The sequence below is a fragment of the Tachypleus tridentatus genome, chromosome 8 (genome assembly GCF_004210375.1).
Source record: "Tachypleus tridentatus isolate NWPU-2018 chromosome 8, ASM421037v1, whole genome shotgun sequence".
Taxonomy (NCBI): domain Eukaryota; kingdom Metazoa; phylum Arthropoda; class Merostomata; order Xiphosura; family Limulidae; genus Tachypleus; species Tachypleus tridentatus.
Window position 1 is genome coordinate 10,159,458 of NC_134832.1, and position 18,675 is coordinate 10,178,132.

At 34.3% G+C, this 18,675-nt stretch overlaps 4 protein-coding genes across 9 annotated transcripts in view; 1 reads left to right on the plus strand and 3 right to left on the minus strand.

Moving 5' to 3' along the window:
- The window catches only part of LOC143258507 (glycine receptor subunit alpha-2-like), a 63,980-nt gene that overhangs the window by 11,201 nt on the left and 34,104 nt on the right, over positions 1–18,675 (minus strand). For all 6 annotated transcript variants that reach the window (XM_076517570.1, XM_076517569.1, XM_076517571.1 and 3 more), the window contains 2 exons: positions 18,065–18,300; positions 11,886–11,968 (listed from right to left, as the gene is read on the minus strand). In XM_076517570.1, the coding sequence (XP_076373685.1) occupies positions 11,886–11,968; positions 18,065–18,300 (319 nt within the window). The remainder of the gene's footprint in view (positions 1–11,885; positions 11,969–18,064; positions 18,301–18,675) is intronic.
- LOC143223838 (uncharacterized) lies at positions 4,853–7,257 on the plus strand. The gene is made up of 4 exons (XM_076452319.1): positions 4,853–5,288; positions 5,777–6,103; positions 6,196–6,395; positions 6,456–7,257. Exons 1-4 carry the CDS (start codon positions 4,926–4,928, stop codon positions 6,886–6,888), a joined length of 1,323 nt encoding a protein of 440 aa, XP_076308434.1. The 5' UTR covers positions 4,853–4,925; the 3' UTR covers positions 6,889–7,257.
- Positions 7,650–8,488, minus strand: LOC143258509 (uncharacterized). Its single transcript, XM_076517578.1, has one exon. It carries the CDS (start codon positions 8,486–8,488, stop codon positions 7,973–7,975), a length of 516 nt encoding a protein of 171 aa, XP_076373693.1. The 3' UTR covers positions 7,650–7,972.
- On the minus strand, positions 8,504–9,824 carry LOC143258508 (uncharacterized). Its single transcript, XM_076517575.1, has 2 exons — positions 9,511–9,824; positions 8,504–9,054 (listed from the first exon to the last, which is right to left on the minus strand). The coding sequence occupies exons 1-2, from the start codon at positions 9,647–9,649 to the stop codon at positions 8,504–8,506; spliced, it is 690 nt and encodes a 229-aa protein (XP_076373690.1). The 5' UTR covers positions 9,650–9,824.

Consider the following 18,675-nt stretch of genomic DNA (forward strand, 5'->3'; position numbering starts at 1 on the left):
ATTGTTTTAAGAATAATGGGGGTTGGCTAGAACAAATCATATGCTCGTCAGAGTACCAACTGATATATCTTCTCTTGCTGGCCAAAATCTTAAGGCCCATGAACATAATGAAAAACAATATGCATTTTGCGTTGTTAGACTCAACCACTTCTTTGAGTAGAGCTACGAAAGATGAAAATAAGAAAAGGGAAAATAAAAATAAAACACTTTTTTAGCATTTAATAGGGAAAATGTGAACACTATGAAATTAGCCTAAATACTGGCAGGTCAAAAGTTTAAGACCATACCAAAAAGAAGTCCTAAACAGGGTAAGAAATACCCAACAAGAGGTCTCAGTAGTGAGTTTCACGGTCGTCATTGCGAATAACTTCAAACATTCGCTTCGGCATGGCCGATATAAGAGTTTGAAATTGACTTCCATTTCTATAGACTTTCCTTGCCATCCACACCCAAACAATGGGGTTCAGTTTGGGCGAACACGCTGGACGGTCCAAAAGAATAACGTTATTTGCCATGAAAAAGTCCTTTTTCCTGCAGGGATTGTTGATTCCAGCGTTGTTCTGCTGAAAGATCTAGTCATTTCCACACAAGCGAGGGCCTTCAGTCAATAAGGATGCTCTCTCCAACATGCCAATATAGCCAGCTGCTGTTTGACGCCCCTGTATAACCTGAAGCTCCATTGTTCCATGGAAGAAGAAAGCACCCCAGATCATGATGTAACCTCCTCCACTGTGTCGTGTAGAAAATGTCTCCGATGGGATATCCATATCGTGCCAGTAACGTTGGAAGCCATCTGGACCATCCAAGTTAATTTTTTTCTCATCAACGAACGAAACCTTCTTCCACTTTTCTACATCCCATGTTTGGTGCTTCTCAGCAAAGTTTAACCGAGCTGTTTCGTGGTGTGGAAGGAGGCGTGGCGTTTGAAGACATTTATGAAATTGGCGTTTGGCTTTCAAAATATCTTCAATGTTCGGTTTTGAATTGCTGCATCCAATCATTAGATTTGCTTTCAAATGTTCATCAGTCAACCTTGATTGATGTACCGACTTCAGATACTTCATTTTTTTAAAATGCTTGTTCACAGACATAAGTTGTTCCGAACACTGATGCCATTCTAGATGCGAACTGCTTCAGCTTTGGAAAATCATCTTCAGGTATGCAGCTGTAAAATTCAATAAGTTGCCCCTCTCTGTGTTTTGCTTTCAACAAGTCATTTCCTTGCAAATCGATGACCTCCAGTCCAGCTGAAGTTCTACTGACACGTCATCAATGACACAGTCAAAAGGATTCTGAAAAAGGAGAATGTCACTTTCGATTCAGTCGAAATCCGAAAATCTCTCTAAAAATGCTTATTTAAATCACCAATTATCTTTTTCTGAAACTCCAGGTTGACATCTTCTGTGATTCCAGCATGAAACTCATTGAAACACTGAAAATTAGAGAGGTTTCCTCCTTCCAAATGCCATTCAAACAATGACAGCTTTCTCCGAAATCCTTTAATGATTTTATAGAGATCACAGACAAGGTTATTCTTCCCCTGAAGTTTCAAGTTCAATTCATTCATGTGGGATGTGATGTCAACCAAAAATGATAACTTTGACAACCAGGTTGAATCAGACAAAAGTGGATCGGCTCTACATTTCTCGATAGGAAATATATCTATTTCTCTTCTCAGCTGAAAAACGAGACAAGACTTTACTGCAGCTGAGCCACCTCACCGCTGCGTGATAAGGCAAGTCACAGAAATCCGAACCAATTTCTTCAAGAAACACCTTGAACTGGCGATGATTAAGTGCATGACCCCGAATAAAGTTCACTGCAGAAATGACTGGTTTCAGTACGCAAGAAATATCTGTCTTTTCCACAGAGTGCTTGCTGATGTATGATGCAGTGTATGAACAGAGCACTTGGGAGTTGAAGATCTTCCAACTGTTTCCTGATCAACCCCACCAGACCCTTCTTTACTTCAGCCATGTTTTTTCCTTCATCAACTGTTACACCTCTAAGCTGATTGCACTGAAGTATATAGTCTTGCAAAGTTTTATGTACTTCCATGAAAATGTCTTCTCCAGTTATATATATGTAAAAACGGCTCGTTCGGGTTGATAAAATATTTTACGATGAGGAGCGAACAATGTTTCGACCTTCTTCGGCCATCGTCAGGTTCACAAAGAAAGAAAGAGGTAACTGACTGGAAGCTGACCACATGTTTGAAAGGAGTTGTGTAACTGAGAGACGGAATGTAGAGGGCGGTGTTAGATGTTTGAATATATAATTTTATATTATTTATTTTATTATATAGGTATAAAGATGTTCCTTTGTATTGGTTTATTTTGGGTTTAAGTTGTTGTATAAGTAAGGCTTCTTTAATTTTGCGTTTGTTTATGTTTGTTTCTTTATTTAGTATTTAAGTGTTTTCTATGGTTACGTTGTGTTTATTTGACTTGCAGTGTTCGAAAAAGTGTGAAGGTAATTTTTTATGTTCTTTGAATCTGGTTTCCCTTTGTCTACTTGTTTCTCCAATATAGAAGCCGTGGCAGTTATCACATTGTATTTTATAAATAATGTTGGTGTGGTCTTTGTCAGTGTAGTTTTCACATAGTACAGACCTCAGTTTTGTGCCTGGTTTTTGAATAAATTTGGTATTAACTGGAATGTCATATTTTGTTACTAGTTTTTGCCAAATGTTGATTATTTTTCTGCTAATGTCGGGAATATATGGTATGCAGCAGTATATGGTTTTGTGATTTTTTGATTCGTGAGATATATTTACTTTTGCTTTCTGTCTAGGTGTGTGCGTATAATGTTTTCTACGGTATGTGGAGGAAACTTATTGGTGTTGATGAAGTATTGTATTATTTTGTCTAATTCATCATTAATTTTATCTGGTGAGCATAGTTTTATGGCTGTGTTTATTTGGTTTCTTAGTATGTTGAGTTTTTGTTTTGTTTCATGTGCTGAGTCCCAAGGAATGTATAGTCCAGTATGGGTGATTTTTCTATGGATTTCTGTTTTGAATTGTGTGTCGGTTCTTGTAATTTTGAGGTTAAGAAATGATATTTGACTGCTTTCTTCTTGTTCACATGTGAAGTTAATGTTGGGATGTATAGAGTTAATGTGATTGAAAAAATTAAGTGTATGTTCTGTAGATCTGAATCCCGCAACTGTGTCATCTACATATCTGTACCAGTATAGTGGTGGATTTAATGCTGTGTTAATTTTTGTGTTTCAACTTGTGACATAAAAATATTGGCTAGAACTGGTGATACTGGGTTGTCCATGCTTAGGCCATTTGTTTGTATATAGTTGTGGTTGTTGAAGATGAAGTTTGTCTTCTTCGTGGTGAATTCTATGAGGGTTGCTAATTGGTTGCTGAGAACGTCTATAGATGGGTTAGGGTCTTGGATGTAGAGTTCAGTGGTTGGAACTTCTGTAAAGAGGGATATAACATCAAAACTGGCCATTAAGGCTTTATGATTAAGTAGATTTAGATTAGACTTGAAATTAAAAGAGTCTTTGATGAATGAGCTGGCTGATGTTACATATTTGGAGAATGCCCATGCTATGTATTTACCAAGATTATAATTAAACGATTCATATGTGGATATTATTGGTCGTAATGGAAAGTCTGGTTTATGAGGTTTGGGGATGCCGTATATTTGTGGTGTGCGTGAGTCGGTTTTATGTAGGTAGGAATAAAGTGTTTGTGAAATTGTGTTGGCTTTTTTTCATTTTCAGTAGTATTTTGTTTAGTTGCGTTTCGTGTGTCTTTGTTAGATTTGTGTGTATTGGTTAAAATTTGTTCATGTGTGACAGGATGTTCTTCATTTTTTGGATGTATTCATTCGTGTTCATTATGATTATAGCGTTACCTTTATCTGCTTTTAGAATTTTTATGTTTTTGTTTTGTTTTAGGTTTCTTATGGAATTAATGTCTCTTTATGTAAGATTGTTTTTTAGCTTTCTCTTTTGTAAAATTATGGTGATGATTTTGTGAGAAAATTCTTTGAAAAAATCGTTTAAGATGTTGTTTTTAGGTGTTTCTGGAAAATATAAATTTTTAATTTTTACTGGAAAGTTTGGCTGTTGGATGTCAATAAAAATGTCTAAGTTGTCTTCTTTATGTTGGTTGTTTTTGGTTGTTTTCTTGTTTTTGTTTTCTGTAGAAAGTATCACAAGTCTCCTGGCTCGATCTTTTAAACATGTTTAGATTTTTAAGGTTGGAATGTACCTAGGTGCTATCGCAAAGTTGAGTCCTTTGTTAAGTAGATGTATCTCGTCTGTGTTTAATTATTGGTCGGATCTGTTAATTATGAGGTTAGTCAACGATTTGTTGTGATGTCTTTTCTGTTGCTTGCATCTTAGTTTTTCTAGTTTTTGTTGTGGCAGATCTTTTTGTCTCTGTCATTCCTAGTGTTGATTTGGTTTATGTTTCGTTGTATAAGTCCGTAAATCTCTGGTTTAATGCAGCATGCCAGTTAATGGTCTAGGTTCATTTTTTGTTTCTGTAAGTCATGTAGTTCTTCGTATTTTGTGTTCAACATGGCTTTAAGTAGTTTCTTCTGTCAATTTTGAATAATGTTTGTGCATTGATTAAACATTTTGATAGTTTTAACTTTACAAAGTTAGGGGTTAGTTGTTCCTTTCTACATTGTTGAATGAAAAGTCACCTTCACACGTTTTTGAACACTGCAAGTCAAATAAACACAATATAAACATAGAAAACACTCAAATACTAAATAAAGAAACAAACATAAACAAACGCAAAATTAAAGAAGCCTTACTTATAGAGGTTTTGCGTGAACCTATTAGTGTCACGTGACCACAACGAGGTTTGTAAACATACCTCCATATTGGGTGCCAAGTGTCCCGCATGACTGAACGAGTTAACAACTGCTGTATTCAGTACTATTCACATATAAATGGCTGCCGCTGGCTTTTCATCACTTGTAGCACACCTGACAGGTGCTGAAAAGGCCAGGTATGAGGAAAAAGTGAAGGAACTGGGTGTAGGAGACCCGTATATGCTCCCGCCACGTGTATTTACGCCAGTAATATCCAGCCAAGACAACGTTGCTCAGAGTCAGACTGTTGCCGGAGTAGATCTGCCAAATATTACATATGGTGACATTTGTATATATTTGATAAACAGGACTTCCACCTATACAAATAAAAGTCTAAAAGGTTACAAACGCCTTGATGCGTACAAGTACTTTGTGGCAGGATTTGTACAGAATGTCCAGATAACCAGGGCAACGTCGGATAAAGTCATCATTACAGCAAAGGTTTGTACATCATGTTATATTACATACATGTATCATGTACTCTGTATGATAGATTTAACTACATTTTAGACGAAGACTAGATACTGAAGTAAAGTAGGGCCCCCATTTTAATAAATGGTTCAATATTATTGTACTACATGTGTACTGACTGTTGTCAAAGCTCTAGCCTAGGAGCACTTCTATACATGTTTGTATAATGATATTAAGACACCTAATTGTCTAGGCTGTTTCAAAACTTAATTTTTGATTTATGATTAATTTTTGGTAAGGAATCAATATATAGATAATAATTAGTACAAGTAGACATAGACCGTTAAAGCTGGTCAATAGCCATGTTATATTTCTGTAAAAATAATTTAATATATAACTGTTCTATTATTTTTTATATTATTTTATTATTTGAGTGACACATGTATCCCAACCTGATGCCCAGTTGTCTTTAAAAGCTTATATATACACAACCTAATATTTTCTTTGTTATTTTACAGGTGTGCCACTCTCAGCGGCTAAATGAACCACCACTAAAGCCATGGGTTGCTAGCTGCAGGAATAGAGAGATAGTATCTTCCCACTGCACCTGCAAGGCTGGACTAGGTGAAGTCTGCTCCCACGTAGCAGCAACTTTGTTCTACATGGAAGCTGTCGTGAAGAGACATCACAGCACAGCTTGCATATCAATGCCTTGTAAGTGGATTGTGCCATCCAGAGGAAAGGGACACTTAAGCAGGTCACAGACATGGACTTCACAAGTGTCACAACCAAAAGAAAACAAACTGACCGAGCAGTCTACAACAGCATGCCAAGCAACAGCACCAGCATGCCCCCAATGACTGAGGAAGAAGTAAAGGCATGCTACCTTGCAATTCAGAACACTGGAGTGAAGTCTGGCTTCCTCTCATTGACTAAGAACTATGCAAAACACTATGTGCCTGCTGCAGTATCAGTGCCATTGCCACAACCATTGACACTGCTGCGCAGACATAATCCAATATCAGTGGAAGAGCTAAACCAGGTGTGTGATGATATTTTTACTTCACTTACGATTAGTGTTGAGGAAGCAACAGCTCTTGAGAAGCTGACCAGACAGCAATGGAAAAGTAGGCTATGGTACGATCATCGTGCTGGTAGAATAACACCCTCAAAATTCAAAGCTGCTTAACGTACCAGTGTCGCCAACCCTTCTAAGTCACTTTTGAAACAAATCTGTTACCCCCACGCTACCAAATGTTCAACCAAGGCAACAAGATGGGGATGTAAGCATGAAGAACATGCTCGATCATTGTATGTACAAGTGAGAAGGACACAGCACCAGCAACTAAAGGTAGTAGACAGTGGGCTACACATTATCCCGCAATACCCTTACCTAGGTGCGACACCTGATGGTCTGGTTGAATGCCTTTGTTGTAGGAAGGGTGTACTTGAAATAAAATGCCCACACTGCAAACGAGGCAAGTCACTGGATGAAGCTGCAGAAGATGGACAGTTTTGCCTGGAAAGGATTGGTGACAAACTCTCACTGAAGAAAAACCATGCCTATTATTATCAGGTTCAGGGGCAGATGCTTCTAACTGGTGTGAACTATTGTGATTTTGTTGTGTGAACAGATGACCAGCAGTCTCTCCATGTTGAAAGGATTATGCTGGACACTGACTTCATAAATAGAATGGTAGGAGAGCTGGAGACATTCTTTAGACTGTGTGTTCTGCCTGAGCTCATGGGGCAGAAATTCACAAAGCCATCAGAACAAGCTGATGATCAGCTGTTGTGCTACTGCCGTACAAGCAGAACTGATACAATAACACTACTGTGCAGCAACATGGGCTGCAAAGTTGTGCATTTCCATATGGAATGTGTCGGGCTGCAGAGACAACCAAAGAAATGGACCTGCTTAGATTGCAAAAAACTTAGTAAAAAGAAACAATAATCATATCAGGTTGTCACAATTTCGTTATTGGCTCTTGTGTAAATTTTAAATTGTTCACTGTTCATGTTACGTGAAAGGGTGCCAGCTAACCCAACTGTTCATTTTCTGCCTCATACAAATAATCAATATTTTTTAGAATTTCACCTCTTTAGCATGGATGTTATATACCAGTACAGTGTATTTTATCTCAATGTGCTGTCACTACACATTATAATTTATATTCACCCTTTTTAGCCAAGGATATGAAATATTATTAATGGATGAAAATAATTAGACAGAGTGCAATATGTAGATATTCATGCTGTTTATTATGCTTCACAACATACATGTTTGCAGGCAAAATAAAATTTAAGATATGAATTTCTAGCATACATTATGTATTATTTAAGATTCCCAGAAGTACAGTTTTTTTAACAAGGTAGTTTTAAACTATGCAAAAGTGTAACTCTTAAACAAGCACCCATGAATGAATACAGAAATGTAAACAAAATGAAGGTGTGTCTTATGTACAATAAATATATATAGGACAATGTCAATCAAATGGCACAACAGATGGAGAGATGTTTGTTAGAGCACATGCCACTCTTACTGTTTTGTCTAATGTTGTTAAATTACAACTTTGATCAGTTTGTAACAGCGTAATTGTAATAGTACTTTCAAGCATAGAATACTTTTGGCGTACCATGCCGATCATCCTCTCAACATGTATTCTCGCATAAGAAAGGACACGTGAAATTTCAACATCCAGTGCACTAAGCTTTTATTTTCCTTTTGTAAAAGCTGGTATTTTAAGTTCTGCATTACAGAAAGCAACAGATTCAGATATAGTGAACCCACGGTCTGCCAGTATAACATCACCAGGAATTATATTGGCTAAAAACCCACAGTTTTCGGTAAGATTATCATCACTTGTTCGTCCTCCCCATCCCTTTGAGATAAAAATTATAACTCCTTGCGGAGCAATACCTATGAGGTATTTGACAGTATTATGGGACTTGTAACTTGAATAGGTGTCTGCTCGTGCCTGGAGGTCTGACGGCCGCTGTATGAATATTTTGAAACAATCAATGATGCAGGCACACTTTGAAAACTTCTCACGAAAAGACACGGGCAACATCATTCTTAGTTCCTCTCTCTCAGGCCAGAAAACAAATGTTGGTACCAGTCGAATATTCATGACATTTATGACCTCCTGAAATATGCGTGATACTGTTGAGGTGTGCAATCCAAATATGTATCCTAAGAGCTGCAGTGGCACATCCAATCGCAGTCTCATGAGTGTCAATATGAATTATTGAAATTTAGAGACTGACTGTGTATCTCGGAAATATATGTAAATTTGGTTGAATATGATCATCATCACTGCATATGACGGCAGACCTGTACAGTATTTGACCTTCTCGTCGTCATTTGCAAAAGTAGCATCTTCGAAACAGTTCGCTTTTGCTATACTTTTATAGTGGAGGACTTCATTCCGCAACTGTTGGCATTCAGATTCAAGTCTAACTAAGTCTGTGAATGATATTTCCGTCTGCATACATGTCTCAGTTGTATATTGTGATGTACACAAGTCAAAAGTATCACATGTAGCTTCAAGTTCATCAGCAGAATCAGTACAGCTGCTATCAGTGGCAGCAGTGCCAGCAGATTCTATGAAAGCAAGGTCAAGCAGCCCAGCAGCAGCTTCATGTCTCTTTTGTTGTTCTTTTCTCCTTTTGGTCACTTCTTTCCTGTTTTCATATGTACACAATTCAGCAGTTTTCCTTCTCTTCAGGGGAGAACGTGTAAAATGAAATATGGAAGGTACATAGTCAGGTGATAGGGGATCATCACTCTTCGTCCCTGAAACAGAGTACAATAACTTAGTTAAGATATAGATCTACAGGCATCATCAGGTAATATTTATATATATAACAGATACACTGTACACTTTTAATTGAATATATATATATATATATAACTGAATATGCTGAACATTGTTTAACAACTGAATGTACAGCCAACAAAGTAATTATTTGCACACTTTTTAATCTTGTGCCAGTTGTGGTTTTCTGATGAATCACTTAAATTGGTCCTTTAAGAGATATTAACATTTTGTCTTAATGTACAAATGGCTATATAACCTATTCATCATGAATAATATTGTTCCTTCAGTAAATTTACTATTCAGTTATTTAAAAGTAAAAGAAAAGTGTGCAAAAAATTTCTTTGACTGGTGCTGCAGTGTGTTCTGCTATACATATATCATGCATGTAAGTTTCAATTTATTCAGCCTGGCTATAGATGAATTATACATACCTGACACAAAATGTTTACTACAAAGTCTGGTGTGCTCTGTGGGTGTCCAGTTTTTTCCTATTGACAGCTGCAATCCATCGTCTTCTTCGGTCGGGATCTTTAGGAAATCTGTAGTATGACACGTTTTCCACCTGTCCATGTCGATTTGAACAGTTAAATGCACAACACGAGTGTACCATCGCGCACTTTTGACTATGAATCACCGTTGTGTTGGAATATAAACACGCCGAACGTGCCATCCATCATGGCGGTCAGCAGTAACTAGGTCAAGAGTGACGTCACACGCAAAACCTCTATACAACAACTTAAACCCAAAATAAACCAATACAAAAGAACACCTTTATACCTATATTAAAAATAATAAAATAAATAATATAAAATTATATATTCAAACATCTAACACCGCCCTCTACATTCCGACACTCAGTTACACAACCCCTTTCAAACATGTGGTCAGCTTCCGGTCAGTTACCTCTTTCTTTCTTTGTGAACCTGACGATGACCGAAGGAGGTCGCAACGTTGTTTGCTCCAAACAAACAATAATAAACCCCACGATAAAACAAACTATAAAACCTTATATTGCTGCATACCATATATTCCCGACATCAGCAAAAAAATAACTAACATTTGGAAAATACTTATTACAAAACACAATATTCCAGTAAACACCAAATTAATTCAAAAAACCAGGTACAAAACTAACGTCTATACTATGTAAAAATACAAATACAACACCAACATAATTTATAAAATATAATGCAACAACTGCCACGACTTCTGTATTGGAGAAACAAGCAGAAAAATGGAAGCCAGATTCTAATAACACAATAAACACTTTCACATGTTTTTGAACAATGCGAATCAAATAATCACAACAAAGTGTAGAAAACACTCAGATACAAAGGAGGGAAACAAATATAAACAAAAGAAAAATCAAAGAAGCTCTATTTATACAACAACTAAAACCCAAATTGAACCTATGTAAAGGAACACCTTTATACCTATACTAATTAATAACCTAGCATCTAACTTCAACGCCACCTGCAATCCCGTACACGCTTACACTCTCGTTCCTATGACATGTGCCTAGCAACGGTCAGTTGCAAAGTCTCTATTTGTTAACCTGAAGATGACCTAAGAAGGTCGAAACGTTGTTCTCTGCTTATCAATAAAAGTGTTAATACTCATACCAGCCGTCTTAAGATATATTTGTACGATGAAGATACGTTTTTACTCTACGTTAATATCCACCATGCGTGCATCAAGAAAAGAATAAGTTGTTGGAATTTCTATTTATTAACCAGTTTTTAATATTGGTTTAATATTTCCCCGCTGATTTCTCCAAGCCCGTTCCCTTGGTTATGGTTTCGCTAGATAGTAGATAGGGACAGTGGGAATCTCGTTAATCCATTCATGCGCGTCACTAATTAGATGACGAGGCATTTGGCTACCTTAAGAGAGTCATAGTTACTTATGGAATGACTACAAGTCATAGTCATTTTGATTCCTGTAAATCATATCAGGTGGGTTGATGGATGACTTGAGATGTATACTACTTATACTAAATAATTAGCGTATTGTAATTTGTGGAATAACTATAAATTAATCAGTCCTTGAGTTCTTCTAGAGCGGTCTTGATGAGTCATATATGACAACAAAATAATTATCTCATGTCACATTCATGATACTTTTAATTCAGTACCTTGTGTTTGTGACAATTCTATCGGATTTTACTTTCATCTATGTACAGAATTAATGACGCCTGCTCGCACTTGAAGTACTGTTGAAGTATTTTCATTCTGAAAATTCCTGTTGATAGTTCATTCCAAACATTTAATTTTTATCTGACTACGTTTTGTATTGTTGCAGGTCTGTGTCATTCTGATTTTTTCTATTACATGTATTATGTCTTACCATTTTTTAGATTAACCTGTGATAAGCTGAAGTATCAGGTTTATAGTTTAAAATGCAGTTTATGCTTTTGGAAGTTGATTTTTGAAGACATTTATCATTCATTAATTATTATTTAATTAATTTTGAATCTGTTGCTAGGGGCAATTTTAAAAGTATAAGTGCTAATTGTAGTTTCTCGTTTGGCTCTGTGGAAGCTCTAAGGTTCATGCAGCAGAAAATTATTGGGATACTTTATACTAGGCATACCACAAATGAATATTATGCAGGTTTCCACTTAGAATAAAGTTAAACTACTTAAAATAAAAAAAAAACAACAACATTATTTATTGTTGAATTTGAAGATATGTTTCCATAATTAGAGAAATTTGTGTCGCGTGTATTTCTAGTGTTTTTTTTACTTCTTTTTCTTTCAAAATAACGTTCCTTAATATTAGATAACTAGATCTTTAGGGCTACTTACTACTTTCAAGTTCAAGTCTGCATGTTTGTTTGTCCATTGGATATTTCCAGAAATCCATTTTACAAATTAGTCGAAGATTTACTCTAATGGAAGAAATAATTTAAAAGAAGATTAGAAAAACAATGTGTTTAAAGGTACGTAATTTTCCTACTGTTTATTTTTCTGATAACGGCTGATGACCTCTGAAATAGTAAAATAAAATATAATTGCACACTAAATGCCAAAACTCATTCCTGTAAGTTGGAGCTACATCGTAACAGGTTGTTGAAGGATATGCTATAACAACCATAAACACACATACATACACAATAATAATAAAATTTATATGAAATAAATTATGACATTCAATAATGTATTTACTTTTATTTGTAACACATGTTCTTTATTTCATATTTGTTACATGTATTTTGTAGATACATCAGGCTTCACATTAATATTAATTAGGCCTTTTAAACTTATTTGCTTTTTCACAATTTTTCATAGTGATAATCGAGGTTTTTTTGTTGTTGTTATTGGTTTGTGTAACATGTAATTTCAGAAAAATCTAGTCAACCTCGATTTAATTTTTTAAGGTTTTATAAATTAGTATTCTTTACTTGTTTCTCTTTGGTGTCACAAGTTGTTTTGAAAATCTTATAAACATAAGCTAAAATTGGCAGATGTACTTAGGTAGACCACAACAAGATCAAACTTAAATGGATAAGCGATCAGACAAACTGTGTCAAAATACTATGAATGTGTGAGGAGGTCCAAAAACAATCTACCTAAAGCCATGTCAATCAAAAGTGATATTTAAAGCCACATATAGCAAGGTTACTTTTACATCAAACAAAAGTTTCTTGCAGTAGTGGAAACTGAAAGCTCACTCTCCAATTTAAACGTTACGATTCAAATATAGCATCAGTGGTGTATTTAGGTACGGGTTACAGGGGACTCTGTTCCCAGGCCCATGGTTTTAATGGAGGCCCATTGTTAATTTTATTCTAAGTAAAATTATATGGGATGTAGGGTCTACAAAAATTATTAACCCCTGGGCCCACACAACATTAAATCCGCCACTGTCTAGCATTACTGGGTGTCTCTGCTGGTAGTAAATACAGGGTGTTCGGAAAGTCACTGTGCACTTATATATTTATTAACGGACAAAACTGCACAGTGACTTTCCGAACACCCTGTAGTTTCTGCAAGGGAAAGTCAGCACACTAATATAACAGTATTAAATTAAACCAGTTAAGTAGCATCCCACTAAATGCCACTATTACTGTCATCCAGGACCATTTTCTTCACCCATCAAGATAATTATTATTAACAATTTGTATATAAACAATCAGTCCTGTACAAAATAATTCATAAAGATCTTGTTCATTTAGAAAAGTATAGGCTATGACTACTGAAGCTGCGCTTCAGACACGCTGTTAATAAAAAGGAAAACTATAAAAAACTTGAAAAAATACTTTGCAAACTTACGTGAAAGCTGGCAGTTTGTTATAACATAATAAGACCCAGGCATAGTGTAACAAGAAACAGAAGATTTGCTAGTGAAGATTATTTCTGTGGACCTTATAACTGATGCAAGTTCTTTTTTTTATTATGGAATGGGAAATTTACAGTTCATATAATGTACAGTACAGCATCTCGTTGCTATCATGACATGACATCAATGTGTGGTTAAGACAATAAGTGCATATAATTTGTGTCGAATTTACGTCTTATTTCATGATTTCTACACTGTTAGAGATAAAAAATTATAATATGCTTCTATTACACATCTAGAACTATGTAAGTAGTTATCAGGATACTTTGGCGTCATAAGGACGCTGTCTGAGGAATATATAACGATTACATAATATGTAAATTATGCTGACACCTAAGGGCTAGATAACTCTCATGTAATAGGCACTAGAGATGACGATGTACACAAAGTAGCACCATAAAGCATGGATGCCTCAGGTGATGGGTAAAGATAATGACATCATATTTCCACGAAGTGAAAGCACAGAGCGTGTTACTATGGTTCATAGTTTCATAACGTGCCACAAGAAGATGCATTGGTATGATATTTGTGCAGATAGTTTGTGAATAAACCACCAGAGGGTGATTTAGATTATCATGTCATCTACAAACAGTCTTAAAGTTAATAATTTAGTTCTAATTTGCATAGCATTGAGTTTATAATTAGCAGTTCCAAAATGCATTTTATCACAATTACATCTTTGCTTTATAAGTAATCATTAAATCTCTTAATATATTCTTATGAACTTTGAACTTTATAGTTGTACTTATATACTACATACATCTTACAAAGGCAAGTGGTGTTACTAAGGTTCTAAAGGTGGACGGTATTACTATCAAAAGGTTGTTTTAAAATCCATGTGAGGAAAGTAATTATTTTGAAATAGTCAACAAACCAGTTTTTCTGACACTACAAACTGAAATTTTATATACTTAGTTTGCATTGAATCTTTATTTTTTCATTTTTGCAGTGTCAGTACTTTAGTGTGATGTTTCGTGATAAATTCAATGTTTGTTCTAATATAATGTTACACAAATATCAAATATAAACTCTAACTGAAATAATAATATCGACAGGGTCTAGAAAAATATGTATAAAAGTTAATCCAGTATTTTATAAGCTAAGGTGTTTATAGTATGGTAGTGTATTTTGAAGTTTTTAATAAATGTTTCAGTATGCTTGTCAAGTATATCATTTTACATTGTCGTTTCAATGATAAATAATAAATTTGTTGGGCTTATAAAATGTGAAAGCATAATCACTTAATTTATAACCAAAAATACTTTTAAGTCATGATTGTCAACTCTTTTTGTATTTCTTTTTCCCCAGATATAAACTATCTTCAGTTATGGATAATTTATGCCATGCTCTGAAGAACAAATAAGCTTAAGTGTTATAGTGTACATAAAATGAAGTTTCGAAAGCTACGGAAATATAATTTTATAGTTTGTTTTACAATTTAATAGAAACGAAAGCGTTACTTGTTTTATTTTTAGGATTTATTGATTTGTGCATCCAAATCTGTGTGCAAACTCTTGAGAATTTGTAGTTTGTTTTACAGTTATATAGAAATGAAAACATTACTTGTTTTATTTTTAGAGAACACATCACTTGGTCGTACACAAAAGTAAAGCTTTCTTAATTTGCAGTCAACTGGGATGCATTACGAAAAGGTAGAAAGAACAACTAATATGTAGTAAACGTTCGTTTTTTGAAATGGTAAGAATAGTACTTATGAAACCTGCCAAAACATTTCAGTCAGCAAAAAATAAGCTACAGATAAAGATTTGTGAAAATATATAGAGAAAGGTGCGAATAGTAACAGTTAAACATAACTATTTACATAGATCATTTACACGTCAGTGGAACAAATCAACTTATGAAACTAAAAGTGACATTATTGCATGTTATTTAAAGATTTAAATAAGCGTACTTTTCAAAGTGAATAGATGTAATAAATAATTGAAATGAATTAGCAGTAAGTGTTTGATATATAAAACATCAAGAAATGCAAAACGTATGCCATGCAAATTAAATACGCAAGCAAAAGTATTAATAAGTATGTAAAATGTATACTAAATTGATACTTAAAAATACAATCAGCTGTGATAATTATCTCATTCAGTATTTATAAAAATGATACATTATGTATGATAAAACCTTTTAGGGCAGATAATTATAAAGTGTGTTAATAAATTACTGACTACAGTACTTGCTTCATTCTAATAATGGATAAATTAAGAAAGTATGTTTGATAAAAGTATAATAGTTAACATTGTTATAATAGTTATCTCTTTAATTAAAATAAATTTTTTCTTGGAACTGTTTAGAACATTAATTCAACCTAGATTACAATATTGATGACATACAACATGTTGAGACGCATTGAGAAACCACGTGATGAGCTCATCATCATATTGAACTATCCATTTATAGCAACACCATCCACTGTAGACCATTACAGTTTGCCTGGTAACACCATCCATCTATAGAACCTTTGCAATACCACCTGTCTTTGTAAAATGTACGAAATATGTTAGGGAAAATAATAAGGTTGATAAGATCAAGATAGCAGATTTAATGTTTTATTCATAAAGCAAAAAAGGTAACTGAAATAAAAAAAGTACCGATAATTGTAAACATAATATTTTGCAATTTAGTTTAAATTAATTTTAAGACTCTGATTGCTACTATAAAGTTGATAAAACATTGAGCTACATCACTTTATGGCGGTTCACTTTTGAATTATCTGTGTAATCATTATAAAAACATGCCCTCTGGTTACACTTCGTGTATCGACCTTCCCCTACATCAGAGGCGGCCACGTCCTTAAATGTCACTTTGTGGACGTCATCGAATCATAGTAGGCGTACTATCTAACAGTTATGTAATCTGCAGGTGTCGACATTCTTTGCATATTAAGCAAATGTTATATAACCCTCAGGTGTTATCATAATTTCACATTATATAATAGTTATGTAATCCTCAGGCGGCATCCTTTGATCTTTTTTCACCTAGCAACCCTCCACTGAAACAACATCTTTTGGAGGCCGATAACTATTTATATATCCATGGGCTTTGTTTGTGTAGTTGTAGTAGCCGACATCAATATACAGTAGAGAGGCAAAGAAAATCTCTTATCTAGACGTGTGGCTAAAGCTAAAGATATTGTTATAGTGCGTAATATTTGCTACCAGGTTGGATTAGTGATGGAAGAAGTAATTCAAATGGTTGTACAGGACGAGAAACATCGTTCTTATACAGTGCATTTGACCCTCTGCACATACAAGTTCACATTCAATTAAAACTTTAGTTATAAGAAAGGGTTTTATTAACATATTTCATATGGTGAAATAATTTGGTTTATACTTGTAACTGCAATACATCTAAATTTCTCCATAGTAAATAAATATAAGACTGACAACAACTGTTTTCAAAGCAAAAATAAGTATATAAAAACCGTCTTTTAAACATTATGCAAATAAAAACAAAAAATTATTGATTGTCCATATATATTACTTTTAAAATACAACTTAGTAACTAGGTATCACATTATTGGATTTAATAAAGCGTAATAGCTATAAAAACATTGATAAACAAATATTAAAGTAGAGATAAAGTTGATCGGTGATAAATAACATCGAGGCTACCTTGCTGATTGCATTGCATTCTGATTCTTATATTCAATATATGTATATTAAATCAGCTGCATTCATCACCTAGAATGATTTTTAATTTTGATTTATATGGGTAGCTTGCTTTGACCTAAGTTAGTAATAATCAATAATAATCCGAAACAAAAATCAGTATATAAATTTCAATAATCGAGGTACAAACAGTTCTATTAGTAATAATGTGTTAATTAACTTCTAATATTCTATAATATTGAATTACTTTATCAACTTTATTAGAATGTCTTCTAAAAGTCAATTTATTAATATGGTATGTCAATTTTTAAACAAAAGAAGTATTTGTCACCAAAGGCATAACTATGTTAGTGTTGGCAATGCAGAAAAGGATATTTTCAAATAAAGTAAAATATTTTTAATATGGTCGTAAAATGAACTTGAATGTCGATAAGCCACAACAATATCACCTCTAAACTCCTTAATTAGGCCCGACATGGCCAAGTGGTTAAGGCACTAGACACGTAATCCGAGGGTTGCGGGTTCGAATCCCCGTCACACCAAACATGCTCGCCCTTTCATCTGTGGGGACGTTATGTGACGGTCAATCCCACTATTTATTGGTGAAAGAGTAGCCCAAAAGTTGGCAGTAGATGGTGATGACTAGTTGCCTTCCCCCTAGTCTTATACTGCTAAATTAGGGACGGCTAGCACAGGTAGCCTTACGGTAGCTTTGCGCGAAACTCAAAACAAGCCAAAAACTCTATGATTCTGTCTGCTGTCACAAAATATTTATTAACTAAGGATACAAAGTCCTAATAACAAAATGTGAATTATATCTATTAGCACAAGATAAATGTAGTATATGATACTATATACTGTCAATAATGTAGTTTTAATTACAATAAAAAACAATACATAGATCAATGACTATAATCTGTCAACTATAGCTCTACCAAAAGTAGCTAAATGTTATTTATTAAACGACTAATTTACAACTGTAACTTAACATTATTTTTTGCAATTATGCTTTCACTTACCTTCGACTCAACAGTACTTGTCCATTTGGATGGATATCCAATAAGACATTTCCTTCTCCACTTCTGGTATTCAGTAAATTGTCTGCATTCTTATCATTCACGATGAAGATTAAAGGTGTCCAGATATGCTGTGCGTGCCAATTATCTCCAGTCACACGAGTCACTGTGCAGTTTTCAGGAAAACTGAGTCTTCTATCAATCCAAATATGTCTAACCAAAACTCGCATAGTGTATTCCTTAAAAAATCGCAAAATCATGAAGCTGAAAATACTAAGTAGATTCTGTAATTCATTCACAGTGTATGTTAAATAATTACTAACAGTTTCTAAATCCTTAGCAGTTATTTTTTAACTAAATCTGTAGAAATAAAATTAACAATGTATTTTTGAGTATTGCATAATCATTAATTTAGAAACATTGTCAAGACTTATATGTTTGCCGGATATTTCTTAAAATAACTTATTTTCATAAGTGAAAGTTTAAATCAGTAGAATAGCTCTTTAATATTCAAAATAGTGACTTAAAACTATATTAAAAATAATCTATACTTGTGATCACAAACACTAAATTTCTATGCAATGAGATTTTAAAGAAAACTAATGACACTTTTA

Bases quoted from the DNA above. Each gene is read 5' to 3' on its own strand.
- LOC143258508 (XM_076517575.1), bottom strand. From the start codon at position 9,649: ATGGACAGGTGGAAAACGTGTCATACTACAGATTTCCTAAAGATCCCG. The intron at 9,055-9,510 runs GTATGTATAATT...ACTCTGTTTCAG, and splicing joins TAGTAAACATTTTGTGTCAG to GGACGAAGAGTGATGATCCC.
- LOC143223838 (XM_076452319.1), top strand. From the start codon at position 4,926: ATGGCTGCCGCTGGCTTTTCATCACTTGTAGCACACCTGACAGGTGCT. The intron at 5,289-5,776 runs GTTTGTACATCA...GTTATTTTACAG, and splicing joins AAGTCATCATTACAGCAAAG to GTGTGCCACTCTCAGCGGCT. The intron at 6,104-6,195 runs GCATGCCCCCAA...TCATTGACTAAG, and splicing joins CATGCCAAGCAACAGCACCA to AACTATGCAAAACACTATGT.
- LOC143258509 (XM_076517578.1), bottom strand. From the start codon at position 8,488: ATGAGACTGCGATTGGATGTGCCACTGCAGCTCTTAGGATACATATTT.